This window comes from Argiope bruennichi, chromosome X2, assembly GCF_947563725.1.
Source record: "Argiope bruennichi chromosome X2, qqArgBrue1.1, whole genome shotgun sequence".
In the NCBI taxonomy this organism is placed as follows: domain Eukaryota; kingdom Metazoa; phylum Arthropoda; class Arachnida; order Araneae; family Araneidae; genus Argiope; species Argiope bruennichi.
In genome coordinates, this window is record NC_079163.1 from 27,349,153 (window position 1) to 27,362,037 (window position 12,885).

At 30.7% G+C, this 12,885-nt stretch overlaps 1 protein-coding gene across 3 annotated transcripts in view; it reads right to left on the reverse strand.

The window, feature by feature from the left end:
* Window positions 1-535: 535 nt before the first annotated feature.
* The window catches only part of LOC129960872 (uncharacterized), a 44,337-nt gene continuing 31,987 nt past the window's right edge, over window positions 536-12,885 (reverse strand). For all 3 annotated transcript variants that reach the window (XM_056074577.1, XM_056074578.1, XM_056074579.1), the window contains exons 3-4: window positions 9,178-9,270; window positions 536-6,019 (exon numbers count right to left, since the gene is read on the reverse strand). In XM_056074577.1, coding sequence (XP_055930552.1) covers window positions 4,966-5,994 — 1,029 coding nt within the window. In that variant the 5' untranslated portion in view covers window positions 5,995-6,019; window positions 9,178-9,270 and the 3' untranslated portion in view covers window positions 536-4,965. The remainder of the gene's footprint in view (window positions 6,020-9,177; window positions 9,271-12,885) is intronic.

Sequence of the window (12,885 nt, forward strand, 5' to 3'; positions counted from 1 at the left end):
ACACAGTTATTATTCTGGTAATGAAACTATTCAATTTCACACATTTAGCTACTAGTGTATTCTTGTTATCATACTAAATAAATATAATTGGATGGATAGTCAATGCTTCAGTGGCCGAATTGCATTCAACATTTGATAAAAATCTACATTTATGATCAAATATCGTGTTCACCGACGAACAAACAGAAATATATAATATATAAACAAATAGGCAGAAATATATGCAAAATCGAAAAAAAGTGGTATGATTGTTTGTGTAATTCAATTTTTTGTTATTATTAATTGTAATATAATTATTCATGCCCTAAAAATCTTAATTAATGCTGCCTTTAGATGGCGCAGTATGTATACTCTAAGTATAGGCAGTTGGAGAATGAATTACGAGTGAGTTGCTATCCCCCTACCTTTTCCTACGTGACTGTTCTTTTTATAACTTGGGCAATTATATACAACTTGTTCTTTGTTAGCGATAATGTTATGTGTTGTCCATGTTTGTGTATGTGTGATTTTAAATGTCAAGAATAAATAAGCAAAAGACAATCAAGGACTATTTATTGGATACAAACACTCAAGCAACTACAATATTTATTTCTTCATGTACATGAAATTAAAAGGAGGCTGGATATCTACAGACGTTATTTTAGAATTTAGATTTGGCTAATGACATATTTCGGCTTTCAGCGCCTGATAAGCTGCTCATTGGTTTATATGAAGTGCTTAAGGAAATAAGATCTTTTTCTTAAATGAAAAATGCCTCACCCCTGTCTAAAACCCTCTATTTTGTCATATTTATCTTTCTATTCACTGAGGTATATTTTTCAGAACAAGCCTCATCCGAAGATAAGAACATTAATGGGATCTGCGATTTTCTTAGAGCACTTGATGAGCAGCAAATCAGTTGAAATGTTAAAAATCTGAATTTAAAAATTATGAATTGCTGAATAGGCAACCCGTATCACGGAGAGGGATGCACTTCTTATTTTCATCATAACTATTGTTTTTTTAAGCCTATGATAAAAAAATATGCATTTTTATATACGTCTGTTCCATATATTTTTAGCACCAGTTCCATCAAATAATTCTGAATATGTACATGAACCTTTGCAGAGCATTAGAAAGGCATAAAATCTTCTGAAATGTAAATATACGAATATATAAATAGAAAATTTAGATCGCACAATGCTTCAATATAGTTTGTAGAATAACACATGACAAGGAAAATCAAACATTCAATGAAATTAAAACAAATCAAAGCTGAAAACCACAAATAAAAGAAATGGTAAACAGTTTGATTGTAAAACTCTTTTTTGTAATAATGAGCAAGGTTATAACACTCTGAATTCAAACAAATAAATGCATGTTTAATATTAACTAAAAAAATAATAACATTTTGTAGTTTAGTAACATTTGATAGTTAACAATTTAACTATCATTAAATTAATCACACATATATGTATATAAACTAAAAAAGTTATATTCTTGACAATAGTTTATCGTAGGATCTAAAACCAGCAAACGCAAAATTCAAGCATTAATGAGTTGCATTTAGGAGAAATAGCATTTTTTAAACAGTTTTATATTCTAGATTCATAATATTTCAATGTCTCTATTCAGGTGTGGGAAAACATACAGAACGGATTATTCCTACTTTCAAAGACCATAGAAAAGGACGAAATTCTTCTACGTATTTACAGGTACGAATCTAGCTTTATAGGGAAACTTAGGGAACTATTTTGGGGAGGAGGAAGGGAAGGGATCTTTTCCCCTTCCCAAACAATTTTTTTATTGATTTGATTTTTAATCTATATTTACAGTTTTTAAGAAACAAATATTTTCAAAACTGATATAAAAACATTTTATTACGTGTTACCTTCAACACATTACGCTTTAGGCTTTAGTACTTCGCACATATATATATATATATATATATATATATATATATATATATATATATATATATTAAAAAACCCTTAAAAGTAATTTTAAGCAAAATGGTAAAAGAAACAAATTTTTAAAATGCATTTTAAATATTTCAATACAAAGTTTGCCAAGGTTATCGACTTGGTAATCAGTCAACCAGCTGCAAAGAATTGTAGGGGGAAATTCAAACACATGAAACAACAATAACCAAGATAAATGTTCTGCTAAATAAACGATACTTGATTTTAATTTAAAAATATTTGTGTATATGGCATTGGTAAGCAAAATGGTAAAAGAAAACAATTGTTTAAAATACATTTTAAATATTTCAAATATTTCAATACAAAGTTTGCCAAGGCTATTTACTTGGTAGTCAGTCAACCAGCTGCAAAGAATTGTAGGGGAATATTCAAACACATGAAACAACAATAACCAAGATTAATGTTCTGAAAAATAAACGATACTTGATTTTAATTTTAAAATATTTGTGTATACAGCTTTTGCAAATTAAGTGAATTCATGGACATTCAAATAAGCATTACACCTGTTACGTGATGTTTATAAATCTTCACAAATTATTTAAGAGATTTTAATAACTGTTTAAGATGTAGATATGTTTTAATTTGCATTTCATAAGAAAAATTGTGACTTTTCTTGCATTAAATCAGTATATAGTCCAGTAATCACAATTTGTCAGTTTTTCATGATGTGTAGATGCAGTAAATATAGAATCTCGATCTTCAGTTGACTGGTTGGCGCAGTGATGAGTCTTTTTCTCGTTTCTCATCTGTGAAAACAATCCTTAGCTACGTGATTCTGACGTCTGCAAATGTAACAAAGTTTTGTACCTGGATTTCTGTTTTTCTTAAATAAAGCATTTTTGAATTGACCCTTCGGTGCGAGTTTCCGGAGAATTAAACGTATTTCCTTCTTCAAGGAGAATTCTTAACACTTCACCCATTGATTTATCGTGTTTCGTTTCAGGGATGTCTCATATTTGGGAAAATGTTTCTGTTAGACCGTGTACTGTATAGTATACACGCTCCCTTGATAAGGTATCAAAACAAAAGCTGTGGTACTTTATCGCTAAAGCAAGGGGAAATGCGACTTAGTCTCTTTCCGATTCGTAGTTTTTGATCTGAAAGTTTTTCAGTTCATTGTCTTTCGGTCTTTTAGCCCACAGGACTTGACTTTTGTAACTTTCCTCCAGCGGCGAACTGTAATGCATATAAATCCGAGAGGGACAGTTTAATGCACGCAGTAGTGTCAGTTTTTCTGATTCCAATCTCTTCTTTGTTTTTCACTAAAATTTCTGATTTCACAGTATATACTCAGCCTTTTCAAATTTGAATTGAGTTTTTAGAGCTTGAGCAGACTAAATATTTAAAGCCAGAGCAAACTGAATATTTTAAGCCAGAGCAAACTGAATATTTAAAGTAAGAGTAGACTGAAACTTTAGAGCCCAAATGAAATAATTCAGTTCCGTTTAAGTCCGAGACGTTTATCTCGTCTGTTTTAGAGTTTTGATTTCGCTTCACATATTTCCTTTTTTCATAAAGGATTCTTAAGGATCATAACCACATTCAGCTATCGTTGTCGTTTTTCAATAAGTTCGTGGTCACAGTTCTTTCAGACAGCACATTTATTATACACACACACACATGTTTGAGAGCTCGCTGGAAGAGAGTTTGGAATGAGGGATGCAGGAATTGCAATCTCATACGCACAAAGATATCCAGAAATATAATTTGTTCGCTTCACCCCAACAATAAATTTACGGAGAAGGATAACATTTCTGCTAGCATAGCTGTAAAAACCAACAAATACTCAAACAGGTATTAGTATTTTTGTTATTGAGTAATTCTACTTGATAAAGGATTCGAGTAAAAAGACGATGCTTATATGGTATCTTAAATGCTAACTTATGGTATCCTAGAATCAGATGCTAACTCATATGGTATCCTAGAATCAGATGCTAACTCATATGGTAGATGCTAACTCATATGGTATCCTAGAATCAGATGCTAACTCATATGGTAGATGCTAACTCATATGGTATCCTAGAATCAGATGCTAACTCATATGGTAGATGCTAACTCATATGGTATCCTAGAATCAGATGCTAACTCATATGGTATCCTAGAATCAGATGCTAACTCATATGGTAGATGCTAACTCATATGGTATCCTAGAATCAGATGCTAACTCATATGGTATCCTAGAATCAGATGCTAACTCATATGGTATCCTAGAATCAGATGCTAACTCATATGGTAGATGCTAACTCATATGGTATCCTAGAATCAGATGCTAACTCATATGGTAGATGCTAACTCATATGGTATCCTAGAATCAGATGCTAACTCATATGGTAGATGTTAACTCATATGGTATCCTAGAATCAGATGCTAACTCATATGGTAGATGCTAACTCATATGGTAGATGCTAACTCATATGGTATCCTAGAATCAGATGCTAACTCATATGGTAGATGCTAACTCATATGGTATCCTAGAATCAGATGCTAACTCATATGGTAGATGTTAACTCATATGGTATCCTAGAATCAGATGCTAACTCATATGGTAGATGCTAACTCATATGGTAGATGCTAACTCATATGGTATCCTAGAATCAGATGCTAACTCATATGGTAGATGCTAACTCATATGGTAGATGCTAACTCATATGGTATCCTAGAATCAGATGCTAACTCATATGGTATCCTAGAATCAGATGCTAACTCATATGGTATCCTTCTCCAAGGTAACATTTGATACAGACGTCTGACTTAGGTTCGACCATGTGATCGTATTTAACTAGTCCATGTAGTCGTGGGGAAATCAAGTCCACTGTTTCCCTCTAGGACTTTCAGGTAAAGTGGTCAGGTCCACGAATTTTTTATAGGAATCCGACCGCACTATTGATAAATGATCCGCTTTAAACAATTAGGAGCGGCCTTCGAAATAGGAATGAAGATGTTTGTTTACAGATGAAGATGGTCCAAAGAAATGCACTTTTACCTGCGTCTCAGCATTTGAAGCTTAAGGCCAGGTACCCTTCCAAATGTGAAATAACATTAAATTTGGGGTCATATTTTCCAGAGAATCAAAGAAATGGATTAAACATGTAAATCGCTCTTCTTGCATTAAGTAAACTTTAAATTTATCAGGGCTAGCATCCCAAAATTCCTTCAAAATTTGTAGCTGTTCCACCTGTGGATGTGTCTGAAGTTCACAAGCAATAAGTGAAATTATGTTGCAAAATTTCTCTTCTGGAATGGTATTCCAGAAGTAATTGGCGACTGTGATGAACTGTTGGTGATATGGCCATGTTAATAAAGCACGCAGAACACCACCTGGATTCTTGATACAGATTTCTTTCTGTTGTTCAGGATTTAATAAGGATAAACAAAACCTCATGATTTTTGGTATCATGTTTTCCTGTTTTGCCAGGTTCAGAACTTTCTCAATTTTTCTTTCATCCTCCACATTCCTTAATCGAAAAGAGAGGGCATTTACATCCGTATAGAAACTTTTATTTTCTAAATACATAAACATAAATATGTTTTTACGGAAGTATCTAACACCAGAACTGCGCGCTTCTACTCGCTCCGGTAAAGACAATTGGTCCCAAAGAAGCGCAGCTTCTTCTTCTAAGCAATTATGGAATGCCAAAACAAAACGTTGACATTTATTTATCTTAGAATCTTGACTAATAGCTTTGGCTATTTTTTTTTCATTTAACGAGCCATCAAGGTTCCAGTTACGTGTGTCTAAAATATGTGCTTCTCCAGCAATGCCAATTCGGCTATTCGAATCCCAAAAGTATTGGATCTCCGAGAAAATTTTATTAAGCAAGAGGCTTAACTCTCTTATTAGACAGTTGGGCAATGGTAGCATCTCTATTTGAAGAGATAATTCATATTGTTTTTGAAGATAGGTTTCTTTGACATAATTCTCTGTGATGAAGTTTTCCTCTGTCAATCGGGCGTTATTTCGTATCTGCGCTAGCACAATATTTAAATAACACAAACTTTTCAATTCGTATGCAATTTCTAAATCTATCTCCATTTCTGATATAATTGGTTCGAAGAAGCTGTAAAAAAAATAAAAATCATTAGAGAGGAAAATAAATAAAAATCATTAGAGAGGAAGAATGTAATAGATTTATATACTCGTATAAAAACTCATTCTCTTGAGCTCTATTAACAGTGGGAAGGTAATTCTATAGATATATATAAAAAAATGTTCGAAAATTTCTCTTTATAAATATTAAAATCAGGAAAAAATTTCGTTTTTTGTACAACTCAATGCATGAAATCGTCTTATAAATGTAACAAACTTTTGATTTCTAAATGAAAAAAACATTAACTGATGAAATTAGTTTATAATTTATTATAATTAAAAATGCAATTACACGATTTGAAGGAAAATCGAACCGATTCATATTCATAAAATTTGATAAAAGTAAGAAATTGGGTAAAAAAAGGGTAAAAAAAAATATTTGCTTTAAGTGTAACAAATATAAGAGAATAAACGTAAAAACTGTAAGATATGAAAAAAAAAATTACCAGGATGAAATAAAAAAAATGAAACGAAATAAATATTCATAGAAGCGAACGAATTAAATATTGCGAAATTAAAATAATATACGAACAATAGAATGTGTTTATACACTATTTTAGCTGAAACCTTTCAAAAAGATCATCCCCATTACCATTTTTCCAATTTTAATATTTTTTTAATCCCAAAATCGATTCTATTACCTGGATATGTATATAGTTGGACTACGGATAATTACAGTTCCATTGTATGTGCAAAATGATACGATAAAGGTAAAGTTTTTAATGTGTGTCACAGACGGTCCATTCATGTAAATTCTGTATAATCGAAAACAGATTCCTCTTTATGTATCATTAGAAGTGCATGTCTCTCCTCATATTGGTGTTAAATGATTACGGCAAGCCAGTGACAAGGTTTCGACTTTAGAATCGGTAAACCGCGGGATTAAATCTGATACTGCTACACATCCGTCGCATGCATGAGCCTGTGGCATGTAAAATTGCTGTATCTGACATTAGCATGGCTAGGAAGCCTTGACAATAGAGGGTCAACTCGTTTGTCATCCTCTCCATTTGTCAATTGTTAAAATTTAAAAGCAGATTTAAAACTCGTTAAGTCTGCTTAAGAATCAAATGTCGTCAAGAGGGTAAAAAGTGGATTTTGAAAACTGAGACATTGGCTGAAGTGTTTTCCTCGTCCTCTGATCACAGTTTAGAATTACAATATCTTTCTAAAAATAGTCCTCAAACAGTTTCAAAATGGTACATTAATATCATCAAATCAAATATACCAGTGTTAAAACATTACCGAGTGAAATTTCTGATAGTGAAATACGTTAATAGTCATCTGCTGACAAATCGCTTCTCAGTTGTCGTTTTACCACTAAATCAATAAAATAGAAGTCTTAAATTTCAGGCTGTCTTAGTATAAAAATATAAGGTTTAATTCCCGTGATTTATTCGCAGTTGATGGCGAGCATTCTACGATTATGTAATTGAGTAGCAATTTTTAGTGAAATCTTTGAAAGTACTTTCACAATTCATTCATTGAGCAAAAAATGGGGAATTAAGACATGCAGAATTTAAAATTAACAACTATGCCACTAAAAAAATAGTAAAAAAATTGTCACTCAAGGAAATCCTTGGTGCTCAATGTTCCAATGCACGGCTTATGTTGTTTCAAAGGTAATAATATGGTTTATGTATATAATACATGCCTTTGAACTTTCTAAGGATAGGTTTTTTAACGCTTTAAGGATAGATATTTGAACTTTCTAAGGAAAGGTTTTTTAGTGTTTTAAGGATCTATCTTTGAATTTTCTACGTTTTTTAACATTTAGAGTATAGGTCTTCGAACTTTCATTAATCTTTCGAAATTTATGAAATGGGATGATTTTATACACGGTGATCCAAATTAAATTGTTAGTGTTTAGGCATTTACGATTTAAAAACTGCAGGTTGGATCAAACTCAAATTTTGCACACATACCCACTAGAGTATGCGGTTATGATTTCAGAAGAAATTTGGTCGATAAAGGGGACGTTGTGCTGCGGTGTTAGTAGTTTGGATAAAATGGAAAGCATTTGAACACTTTTTAAAAAGATTTGCACATCAGTGTTACTTTCCCACATATCAATTAATTTTTTTTGTTCTGAAACTGAAACAACATATTCAGGAGAATATTTATACAAAATCTGATAGAGGTTTTAATCTGTGCAGTTATATGAACATCTCTTGCTCAATTTAGATCACTCAATACATTAAAAAAATCTTTAAAAAAGATAGGTTTTTAACGATCTTAAGAACATTTCAAGTTAAATTAGAGTATAAACGTATAATAGCAATATAAACATTACGATAATCTGGAGTAATTATAATAATTGTAACTGATTAAGGGCTCTGAGCGAAGCAGCTCTGATGGATTGAAAGGGAATGGTTTGATGTGAGAATCTTTTAACGTTATATTCTATTTTTTAATCAAATAAATATGTATTATATATTATGCAAGAATTCATACATGGAATATACCTTTATAATTATCGGAAAAGTTTGCAATTTAAGCTGGATTTAATCCTATATATTTTTGTTATCCGACTATAATAAAAAAAATCCTTCACCTTCTTAAAACAAATACCTAAATATTTCGGTTTCCGTTCTGGAAAAGAAGAATAGAATTTGAAAAACGTTAATAGTTCAGAATTAGTATATATTTAAACTTAGATATGAAATGCTGAAGACTTTTATTCATGCATTGAGTTCAATGTGTTTTGTAACTTGAAAATCTTTTATAAATTTAATTTTCAAAGTTCCTGTGCCAAATTATAAAAGCAATCCATTTTCAAATTTTGATTTGAATTTAATATGAAAAAAAAAGCTATTGCTCTGTTTTTCAGTATAATTTAATATAATCCTGGCTATATAGCGCTAAATGCTTAAATTTTGGACGACAGAGAACTATTAAAATGCTTGAGTAAGGGAATATTCATATCGTAAGGAATTATGCTACTGTTAAAAATCAATATTTTGTATAGGTTTTGACTTTTTTCTTAAGCTTATGTTTTTAAATGTTACCCAATTGATTCAAAATAAAATGAATAATTTTTTTCTTCGGCATCAATAAAATAATAATACAAATCTGTAATTTAAATTTTTTAATATTTAATTAACACAATAATTTACTTCTATTACTCACCTATTCACAATAGAAGAGTGTGAAACAAAAGTTTGTCTGATGAGGTATAGGAAACAGCAAAAGGTCACATTCTGCACCTCAAAGGAGCTGGATCTGTATAATAAATGCCAATAATTATTTTATGGTTTTGCTTGTAAAATGCTGAATACAATTAGAAACAAGTTTAAAGAGTCAATTTTTCCGAAAAAACATAATATATTATTGATTAAACGCAGTGGCGAATTTCCGACTAGGAATATTTAGTAGCTTTCTATGGTCGCTGTGCAATTGCAGGAACGATTTAAAAAAGTTAATAGACTAGTTTCCAAATAACTAAATCTATAAAAAGTGATAAACTCTTAAGAGTTATAAGATATTAAGATAATATTAAAATTTTCTTAAGTATAATTGGTTCAAGAATAATAAAAACATAATACATTATTGATTAAACTCAGTGGTGGATTTCCAACTAGGAATACTAAGTCGCTTTCTATGGTCGCTGGGCTATTGCAGGAACGATTTAAAAAAGTTAATAGACTAGTTTCCAAATAACTAAATATATAAAAAGTGATAAACTCTTAAGAGTTATAAGATATTAAAATAATATTAAAATTTTCTTAAGTATAATTGGTTCAAGAATAATAAAAACATAATACATTATTGATTAAACTCAGTGGTGGATTTCCAACTAGGAATACTAAGTCGCTTTCTATGGTCGCTGGGCTATTGCAGGAACGATTTAAAAAAGTTAATAGACTAGTTTCCAAATAACTAAATCTATAAAAAGTGATAAACTCTTAAGAGTTATAAGATATTAAAATAATATTAAAATTTTCTTAAGTATAATTGGTTCAAGAATAATAAAAACATAATACATTATTGATTAAACTCAGTGGTGGATTTCCAACTAGGAATACTAAGTCGCTTTCTATGGTCGCTGGACTATTGCAGGAACGATTTAAAAAAGTTAATAGACTAGTTTCCATATAACTAAATCTATAAAAAGTGATAAACTCCCAAGAGTTGTAAGATATTAAGATAATATTAAAACTTTCTCAAGTATAATTGATTAGATTCCTAGCTGTTTGATTACTTTCTCTCAGTCATTACAGTATTTATAAGTACCAAGCATCTTTTTAAATACAGAGTACAAATGATGGACCCGATTAAAAAAAACATATTTTAGAAATTAATGCACATATTACAATAAGTGATACATGAATTTAAAGAGAAATATACCAAGTTTTTTTCAATTACAAATGTTCAATGTATGACCCTCTTGTTACACGACATACGCCCAATCTGTAAACTAGTTCGTTCCAAACATTTTGTAACATCACTCTGTCAATGACTCTAAATGCTGCACAAATGCGTTCTTTAAGTTCTGGCTGTGTTTTCGGCATTGGTGGTACATAAACAATGTCTTATCTAAATGATTTATTTTTGTGGGGTTATGTCAAAGGTAGCAGACAAAACAAAATGCTACAAAATATCTGGAATGAACAGATTGGACAGATGTTGTGTAACAAGAGGGTCACAGATTGGACATTTGTAACTGAAAAAAAAACTTGGTATATTTCTCTTTAAATTCATGTATCACTTATTGTAATATGTGTAGCAGTTTCGAAAATATATTTTTTTAAAATCGGGTCCATCATTTGTACTCACTTTGTATAACTGCGCATGAAAATAAATGCTCCGAAATCATGAGTCATAGTGAATAAATAAATAAATAAAATTGTACATTTTCACAAAATCAATTAGCTAAAAAAATTATCTAATCAACATGTTAATTAAATTTAAAATGTGTTGAAACGTAAATCTAAATTTATCAAATTATTAAAATAGGTCTCATAATTCCCACTGTCTAGGGCTGTATAATGTTGAAATCCGCCAGTGATTAAAACCTAAAAAAATGTATCTCGATCTGAGTCGTTTTAATAACAAAGTTCTAAAAGTTACCATTAGAATGCAATACTGCAAAATAATATACAAAACATATCTAATACCAAATATAACGCTTCACATTATTATCTTACAGTTAGAAGCAAATTAATTTGCAAAAATAATATGTTAAATAATTGAAACATATTTAGTAAATAAAGATAAGTTGTGTAGAAATTTATTTATTAACATCATATTAAATTTATATATTAGATCCATTTTCACACAAGCTGTGTCCGATCACGTTAACAAAGAATAAAACATATACTATATAATAGACAAATAAATTGAAACAATTTTTAGCAAAATAATTTCAACATTTGGTAGAAATTAAACTACTATGGAAACTGAACTTTTCAGGCTTTGTTTTCCTCAGATAATTTATAAGTAAATTTATAACTGATTTTTGTCAAATATTGCATTCAGTAGGTATAATTGCAAGATTTGTCAAATATTACATTCAGTAGGTATAATTGCAAGATTTGTCAAATATTACATTCAGTAGGTATAATTGCAAGATTTGTCAAACTCTGTTGATCTGTATTAGATCTCTGGTAACTTTTTTTTCAGTTTTGAGAATGATCTCTTTCTTGTGGCTATTCAGACTGCAATTGAAAGGTTTGCTGTAAAAAGGAGGTAGCTCTAAATATTTCACTTTGCAGAAAGCCGTAATAAACGTTTGAAAATTCCAAATTCTATACTGCGCGAAGATTTTCTTTTTAAGCAATCTTCTTAATTGTTCCTACATTTGACAGTATTTTCACTCAAAAATATATTTTCCAGATGACATGGCACATGTTGGAGTTTTTTTGGAGCTACCTCTTCTTGCAACCAAATAGATAGTCTGTCTACCTCTAAGAAGAATATTTCATGATAAAAATGCAGTTTACTATAATATTATTTGATTTCAAGTAAACTAACCAAATATATACACAACTTGGCTTTAAAAATAAAAAAATGTATTCCTATTAATCATCATAACCCCCCCCTTTCTAACGTCGGACTCATCTGCTGTGTCGTCGGGTTGTAGGTCATCGTAGAACTATATATCATTTTATGGGACGTATTTGCTAGCAAGTTCCACTACATCTTTATATTTTGGGCTCTTAAATGGAAGGGAGTTGGAATAAGATCGCTGAATTTTGTTTACCATTAATGGAGTAATGTTATGCATGTTGAATATTCGTACTCTCTTGTTACAGAATAGTCCAGCACTCTCTTTACATAATATGTTTCCTGTATTAATTTGGGATTTTTTATAAGTAAAAACTTTATATTTCGTTATAAAATACGTTTGTCACCATCAGAAATGATGTAAGGATTTTTCAGGAAGAACCCTTTTAATAAGCCAACGAAGTTGAAAATCATTCCTTAGATACTTTTGTAATATCAAACTTTTCACTTGTCTTCTCTATGCTACCAGTATACTCACACATTAGATAAACACTTTCTACTTTCCTTATACGTTTTTCAGTGTTTCCGAAGGCACGATCGGTGGGGGAAAATGACGGTAGCACCGAGATCTACCTCTATATTGCAACAAACTAATGAGACAAACAGCTCCATCGTTTGAGTAACGTGAGAACTAACAATTGGAGCCGCACTTTCTTTTTTAAGCAGTTGAAAGAAAAATCATTGGTAAATGATTTCTTCTATTATAAATTGAACTCGTTAATATTTTTAGTGTAAGGGGAAGAAAAGGGGCTAAAAACTTCTCTGAGTAGAAATAGAATGCACTTGTCGCACTGAATTTTAAATAAGCGAGTTGCATGCAAAAAGAAATTT